This window comes from Musca autumnalis, unplaced genomic scaffold (assembly GCF_047663935.1).
Source record: "Musca autumnalis isolate F117 unplaced genomic scaffold, ASM4766393v1 scaffold_2, whole genome shotgun sequence".
Classification (NCBI taxonomy): Eukaryota; Metazoa; Arthropoda; class Insecta; order Diptera; family Muscidae; genus Musca; species Musca autumnalis.
In genome coordinates, this window is record NW_027411755.1 from 64,147,240 (window position 1) to 64,155,676 (window position 8,437).

The 8,437-nt window shown below is 34.1% G+C and overlaps 1 protein-coding gene across 1 annotated transcript; it reads right to left on the reverse strand.

Moving 5' to 3' along the window:
• Positions 1-1,939: 1,939 nt before the first annotated feature.
• Positions 1,940-3,669, reverse strand: LOC141392802 (odorant receptor 30a-like). The gene is made up of 6 exons (XM_073965768.1): positions 3,257-3,669; positions 3,049-3,187; positions 2,627-2,891; positions 2,472-2,571; positions 2,196-2,405; positions 1,940-2,135 (listed from the first exon to the last, which is right to left on the reverse strand). The coding sequence occupies exons 1-6, from the start codon at positions 3,560-3,562 to the stop codon at positions 2,034-2,036; spliced, it is 1,122 nt and encodes a 373-aa protein (XP_073821869.1). The 5' UTR covers positions 3,563-3,669; the 3' UTR covers positions 1,940-2,033.
• Between the last annotated feature and the right edge of the window lie 4,768 nt (positions 3,670-8,437).

Below are 8,437 nucleotides of genomic sequence, written 5' to 3' on the forward strand. Positions count from 1 at the left end.
GCTTCTGGTATGTTTGTGGAACAATTATTATATTATTACACTATGCAACACGAAAATTATTAACCATATTTTGACACGCAGCGTGATAGGAGACCAAAAATAAGACGACACGTGTCCCGTTTTTCCCTATCACTACCACTTTCGCGGTAATGGGCCCCCAAAGGGCTGAGGCTTTGATGTCAAAGGGATAATTTAGTCAGGCACATATCTTCTAAACCGCTAAGCATTGGGGTTTACTCGCGGACGCGAAGTTGTAGCTCTCATCCTAAAGAATAATACTTGTGAACACATAAAATTCATTCAACCTCATCTTCAAGGTCAAATTTCCATTATAATTTTTTTTCGGATTTTAGTCCGCAGATATCAAACCGATCAAAATTGAAGCAACCAACCAACTAGATAAATATTCCCTAGATCTCAATAAACAACTTTTTAGATCATGCGAACTCTGTAGAAAAGGTTCATAATGGCAAAAATAGCAAAATAATTGCGACTTTTATCCTCTTTTCTCGGTTTCTGCTCCATAGAAACTAAACCATTCAAAATTCAAGAAAACAACCAACCACAATAATGTAGCAAAGATATCAGCAAACAACTTTCTGGAACATACGAAATGTCTATGAACGGTTCTCTTGAAAATAATAGATTTTTATACTTTTTCACCTATCCTGGTCTACAGATACCGAAACGCCCAAAAAATAGGGATGCAGTTAGCTACAAAAATTTACGTAAAATTTCAATAAACACCTTTCTGGAACATATAAAGATTCTAGGAACGGTTGATCAAGCTTAAAATTTAATTATTTGAAAGCATTCTTTCCGGTTCAGGTCATCAAATAACAAACCTATGACATTTCCCTGTGTTTTGAACAGTTTGTTATATCCAGACCTGAGCAGAAAGAAACATTGACAATAATTGTATTGTTTGCGAATTTCAGCTTAAAGAATCATTCTTAGAATCTTTATACGTTCTAGAAAGTTGTTTAATGAAATCTTAGGTACATTTTTGTAGTTAATCCAAAAAAAATATAATGGAAATTGGACCTTGACGATTTAGACTTTAAAGATGAAGTTGAATGGATTTTATGTATTCACAATTATTATTCTTTAGTACGAGAGCTACAACATTGCTTCCACGAGCAAAGCTAAATTCTAAGCGGTTTAGAAGATATGTGCCTGACAAAATGATCCCTTTTACATCAAAGCCTCAGGTCTTTGGGGCCCCACAACCGCGAAAGTTGAAGTGATAGGAAAAAACACCGGGACACGTGTCTTCTTATTTTTGGTCTTGTATCACGCTGTGATTTCAGAATATGGTTAATAAACCATGACTCAAAAAATGACACACAGTGTTATTTAAGCTTGAGGTGAAGAGTTGGCAGAATCCACAAAGTTATTTCTTATAATAAGTTTATTTGTTCCAAAAAGGAATTTTGATTTGCTGAAAGCTAAATCCCAGGGGTTGTGGTGTAGGGTATCACATGGTCGGCCCTGTCCGACTATAGCCTTAGCTAACTTGTTTCTTTTATTGAAGTCTGTTTTGTCTCTCTTTGGAAGTTTTTATGTACCTATGTGTTTGTTGTGCTTCTTTGTATGCCTTTCAATAAAACACCACCATTTATAAATGTGTGTATACGTTAGAGATAGCCAGTGAGCGCTTGCTGGAGGAACATTTACGCTCCCTTGCTCTCAGAAAGCGCCCACTGGTGCATGTGTTTGTTTTTTTGTGGCTTTTGTGTTTGCATTTGTTTGCACCCAAACATATAATTTGTTTGCAGGACCCAATCATATGTTATGTTTGGGACTGCTTGCAAACAAATTTATGTTTGCTGCAAAATATGTTCGGGACATATGTTAGAGAGGCCCTTTTTTCTGTGTGTAGGTATATAGACTACCACATACTTACCTTTTAGTTTCATAAAATAAAACACGTTCGTCATTGTTTGCAGTGTCCTTCTAAAACTAGATGCAATCTAAAGTGATGTTTAGTTAAAAATCCATATTAATAATTTGTAATTGTTGCTGAATAAATTTTAACCATATACCCTTTTAAGTAATGTAAAATAAGAATACGTGGCATTTAGTAGTGACTGTAACATTTCCAAGTTCATGGGATACACTTTACCCACCAAAATCTGTAAAAAACGAAACATAACAAATAATTTATTCTTAAGTTTCAATAAAATTGTTCATACTGCGCAGGGCTTTTGGGCACGTAATATAAACAACTTTATAGTTTTCTGAGTTGAAACATCAAAATCAAACCAATTGCTTTCATAAGCCGCTGTGGCAACCTTCAAACTTTGATCAAATAATTCATTGGCGAAGTAATACATGATGACGATCTGAGCGAATATCATGAATATATAGATGCAAATTATGAACATTTGGCCAATTTTTTCTACCTATTAGTGATTTATAAGAGAATTAAAAAAACAGAGACATCTTATCTAATGTATATCAAAGCTTACTATAATCAATAGGAACAGCATAGCACATAACATTGCTCCAAAGGCCATGAATTCAAACAAGAATGTGTAGGTTGTCAAATAGTTGATGGTATCCACAAAACTGACAGAACATTAAAAAATTCAGTAAGATATTGCAGCATATTTTTCTAACTTACTTGATCAGTTGTAATTGATATTTAATACACCACACAATAACCTCTCTGGCCTTTTCGTTACTAACATCTTTCAAGTTTCTCAATTTATGTTGTAGGACCTTACACATCAATATACCGAAAAGTATAAAAGACACAATTAAGTTGGTAAACGGTATATACATACAACATCCAGCGGGGGTAATAATTATTTGGAATAGAAAACATATCTGGTAATAGGGAGATTTGTATTTATCTATTCCGGGAACATACATGCCAAAGGGCAAAACTGAAATAAAACAAGGATAATTCAATAAATCCGATGTCGCCAAGACGGATTTTGTAAAATTATAATAACAGCTGTTTATAACTTAAAAAATATTAAAAAGATCGTAATCAACGGGGGTGTTCAAAGATTCATATATTCCTAAAGTAAATATGTTAACCTTTCGTTGTTGCAAACAAGGGGTACATATTAAAACCCACACATGATGTAAAACCCATTATCAAATTGACCTTCGATATAAATCTTGAGGCAACTGTACATTCTCGTAGCATTTTCTTTAAAACACCGTCCTCTGAATCCTAAATAAATAGGTAATTAAAAGAAATATAACCAATTCAATTCATTACATCTTGTATAATCGTCCTTACCATCAAATCATTATACAAAACTCGTATTTTATGCATAAATTCTTCATATTCGAAACGATTAACACACAACATTACAGCCCTCAAAATGGTATTGAAGAACAATACAGCAATATAAGCATTACGAACAATGGCATCAATGGGTTCCGTACTGAAATAGATGTCCAAAAATTGAGTTGTATTGATAAAAATGTAAGGAATCAAGGCAAAATAACGACGCCAATTGTGCTCCAACAGAAATGACCAAAACTTCATAATACGCAAATTGGTACTCAGCAATGGGACATCTTCAATAAAACGAATTTTCATTGTAGTTTATTGTTTCTCAAAGTAAGTTGCAAAAAAGAACACTATTTGCTTCTTATTTAATTCACTTGTCTACAACACCAACTTTGATGGAAATTTAGAAATAGACTGCCACATAACGTGTTATCCTCGTTGGTTGTAGTGAGTTGAGAATAAATGTTAAGGGTATCTTCTATAGAGTTATTAAATGACTTGCAGTTTTAATATCAAGTAATTTAAACATTTTCAAAATTCAAATAAATATAAATCAAAGGATGTTGTCTTTGTATTTTGCAAACATTGAACCCAAACATATAATTAAAAACACATGCGGAATTTTCCACAAATATTGTTTTCTTTAAAATGGAAAGGTTTAAAATCGGGTGGGCCTACTATTTTATACTCTGAATGGATATCATATAGATTTTGGAAAAGATGCTCGAAACCTAGACCCACTTTTGGTATGTATATTTTTATAAATCGACGAGATAAAACAATACAGTGTCCGGATAACTTTCCTTCGGGCAATCTTTTGAAAAGTTGTGCCATTCTAGTTCAATGGAACGACATAGTTCACTATTTAGTTCAATGGACTTCGGTCGTTTGTATGGAAAAACTGCGTATACGTAATTTCACACGAACTAGATTGTCCAGCTCTAATCTATTGGCCATCTATAAATGGAGGTCAGGTTCAAAGCAGAAAAGACACCTGTAGTATAAGACAGGAGCTATAATAAGGAGTGAATTACAACTAGTACTGGTCGGTAAGACGGATGTCTGATACCATTGAGTTAAGAGTGGAGATCAAGTTACAAAGAAATATTTTTTATGAATATCAGAAGCTGAATTTTAGTGGAGAGCTAGGGTTTACCATTTGAATCAAAAAGTCCCATTAGATCACATGTGTGCAAATAATGTTTTTGGGGTCAAATGTCATTTTGTGAGGCCTTATTCAGTTTTTTTTTTATTTTTCTTAAAAACAGTAAAACTTACTACAACCGCACGCAGAGAAAAAATATTGTTGGAACAATCATATTCTAAGAGCAAAATAGTGTATTTTAAAATTCTTAAAATATGTATTGTTGGAGCAACAATATATTTTGTGTCATCATGTTTCCTAATAAAAAATATATGGTTGAAACAACAATATTATTTTCAGATATTTAATATACAATATTTTGCTCTTAGAATATGATTGTTCCAACAATATCTCTTCTCTGTGTGCGGCTAAAGTGCACGTTGTATTTTTATACCGTCCACCATATTATGGTGGGTATAATTAAATTTGTCATTCCATTTGTAACACATCGAAATATTCATCGGGACCCTATAAAGTATACATATATATTCTTGATCAGGGTAAAATTCTAAGTCGATATAACCATGTCCGTCTGTCCGTCTGTTGAAATCGAGATACAGCTCGCAAATTTTAAGGTAGAGCTTTGTAATTTGGTATAGAAGTTTCTATTAATCCTAGGATGTTTGGTATTGCAAATGGGATATATCGGTCCCCGTTTTGATATAGCCCCCATAGAACGGTTCCACGCGATTTTCGGTATTTTGAAGGTTTTAGCTTCATTATCACATCAAAAGGGCTGACATTTGGTACTTAGTCTTAGTTGGGGGTATTAAACTTTCCCCATAATTTTACCGGTATCGGTCCACGCCTTCAATTAGCCCCCATAGAACGGTACCTCCCGATTTTCGGATTTTGAACGTTGTGGTCCCAATATTCCACCGAAATGGCAGAAATTTGGTATTTAGTCTTCGTTGGTGATATAAAACTGTTCCCCAAGAATTTGTCTGTACAGGTCCACGCCTTCATATTGCCCCATTTCCGACTAAAATTCGTCGGTATAAGTCCACGTTTCGATATAGTCCCCTTAGAAGGTTGAAGGTTGTGACGTCAATATCCCACCGGAATGACTGAAATTCGTTATTTAGTCTTCCAACAGGTTATAAAATATTCCAGAAGAGTTTTATCAGTAGAGGTCCACGTCTTCCTATATCCCCATAGAAGCGTACTTGTTGATTTCCGGTTTTTTTAAGTTTTAGCCACATTCTCTTACCAAAATACAGAAAATTTGGTATTTAGTCTTCTTTGAGTCTAAAAACTTTTCGCCAGAAATTTGTCGGTATACATCGTTGGTTTACCTAAATTGCTGAAATTGTGTATTAAGTCCCATTCATACACGAAAGGAAACTAATTATTCCATTTTACTTCAGTACAACACGTGGTGGAGGGTATAACAAGTTCGGCCAGGCCGAACTTAACGCCGTTCTTACTTGTTAACCAGTAAGGAAAGGGTCATAGTCTAGCGGGGCCGACTATATGATACCCTACACCAGTATGAATATGTAAAATATAGGAGATATATATTAATTTGAACTGATTTCTATATAATATGGTACACTTATTACTAGAGAAAATTCCGTAACAGATTCCAAATTTCATCAAAATTGGACAAATCGGCCGAAAATATACGTAGGAGATATATTCAAATCTGAACCGATTTCTATATAAGTTGGTACACTTATTTCTAGACCAAATTCAGTCACATATTCCAAATTTCATCAAAATTGGACGTAAATAGCGTGTTTGGTGCAGCAAATACGTCAAATCGGCCGAAAATATATATGGGAGCTATATCCAAATCTGAACCGATTTCGATGTAGTTTGGCACTTTTATTTTAAGACCGAATTCAGTTACACATTAAAAATTTCACAAAGTCGGACGTATATAGCGTGTTTGGTGCAGCAAATACGTCAATCAACCGATTTGATATAATTTGGTAAATTTATTTATAGATCTAGTTCCGTCATAAATTCCTAATTTCATAAAAATTGCACAGATATAGCGTGTTTGGTGCATCAAATACCTCAAATCAGAACCGATTTTCACCAAAAGCAATAGCGTTCTTCCGACGGCTAAAAAAATGATCTGGCCCAATTTTCAGCCAAATCGGACAACAAATGCGACCTGTACGTTGCGAACGGACGGACGGACATGCATAAATCGACTCAGAATGTGATTCTATGCATATCCCCAGAAGGAAGGAAGTTTGTTTTGGTAAAAATTCATGTAACACAGCGAAATATTCGTCGGAGACCCCCAATGTGGTATACCAATCTTCATATCTCGACGAGATAAAGCGATTTTGAGATGTGTGTCCGTCCGTCTGTCCATTGTAAATTGTAATCAAACTCCAGGCCGCAATTATTGACCGATCGTCACGAAATTTTGTATGGAGGTCGGGTTCAGACCGGAATAGATCCCCATTTTTAAAAATATTTAGCGGGTGAAATGGACCAAAAACGCAATATTTATCCAATTTTGTATCGGCTCTGTAGGACGCAATAATAATAATTTTAAAGAAGGTCAGAGTATATGACAAAGAAGAGGATTGCAGTTTGAGACGTCGATCAGATAATATTGAGAGTGTTAATTGGACCAACAGTTTTGTGTGAAAATTGTGAAAATTTTTAATATACAGCTTATATCTTTATTCCTGGAAGAGACACTATATATAAGCTATACTTGGAAGAGGAACGCTTGACCTTCCTATTGTTGTCAATTGTGTTGGTATACATGATAAGATAATAGAGTTACAGCCTAATATACCCAGTGGTTTGTTTGTAGTGTAATCATAAACATGCTAGATGTCGCAATTATAGCTCAATAATCCCGCAGAAAAATTTATGTTAGAAATATGTTTGGATCCAAACAAAAATATGTTTGGGACCGGTTGCTGACAAATATATGTTTGGATCCAAACATATAATTTGATATGTTTGGGTAAAACATATTTTGTATGTTAGAACATTTTTTTCATGGGTGGAGAGAGGATGTTTGTCAACAAGACTAATAACAGTGCTCTCGCGGCTGTGGAATGCTGTTTTATAATGAAGAGTTGTGTGTATTGTATAATAGAAGACGTAGAAGCGAAGAAGGGGGCTTTGGTGGCATGTATGCGTCAAACTCGTGTGTTTCTTGTTTTGTTGTTGTTAACCAACTTAGCAGGCGAAGAAGAAAAGAAGAAATGATATGAATTATATTTTCTTTTTCTTTCTTCAGTGTTTTAGATGCCTTTGTAGAGTCAAGACGGTAAAATGAGTGAATAAATCAGTGTTTGTGTTTTCTTAAAGAAATTGTGCTTTTTAGTAAATTATATGCCCAATACATTTTATAATTGAATCGGAAAGTTGAATGGAATTATTTTATTGGACAAGGAAGAAATCGCATTTAATATTGGTAATTACATACATACGTATGTATATTTGAAATATGGCATATCCATATTTATTTATTACATTACATAATCATTTGATTCTAGATGCCGATTCCCCGCTGATGACTATGAGGACAATTTGTTTTATTTCACAACTAAGGAGAAGCGTTCAACTACGTTTCTATATATTTTTCCTTTTTAAATGTGTGACTATTTACACATTATTTCAATCAGTTTTTCTTTTATTAAAGTGTGTTATGTATTTCTTTGGAATTTTGTATGTACCTATGTGTTTGTTGTTCTTTTGCCTTTCAATAAACAACCTCAACATATGTGTGTATACTATAGAGATAGCCAGTGAGTTCTTACTGAGAACAAGTGAGCTCACATTTCAAAGTGTTTTACATTGAATTTTACGCTACCTTGCTCTCAGTAAGCGTCCACTGGTGCATGTGTTTCTTTTTTTTTTGTGCCTTTTGGGTTTGTATTTTTTTTTGCACCCAAACATATAAAATGTTTGCACCCAAACATACAATTATTTCCACCCAAACATATCTTTGTTTGCACCCAAACATATATATCTTTGCACCCAAACATAAATATCTTTGCACCCAAACATATATATGTTTGCACCCAAACATATATTTGTTTCCTTTTTTATTTATTATT

What these genes read in the sequence shown, in the direction of transcription:
- LOC141392802 (XM_073965768.1), bottom strand. Translation starts at nt 3,562, where the DNA reads ATGAAAATTCGTTTTATTGAAGATGTCCCATTGCTGAGTACCAATTTG. An exon ending in TTTTGTATAATGATTTGATG is followed by an intron (nt 3,188 to 3,256) that starts GTAAGGACGATT and finishes CTATTTATTTAG; the next exon opens with GATTCAGAGGACGGTGTTTT. An exon ending in TATCAATTACAACTGATCAA is followed by an intron (nt 2,572 to 2,626) that starts GTAAGTTAGAAA and finishes ATGTTCTGTCAG; the next exon opens with TTTTGTGGATACCATCAACT.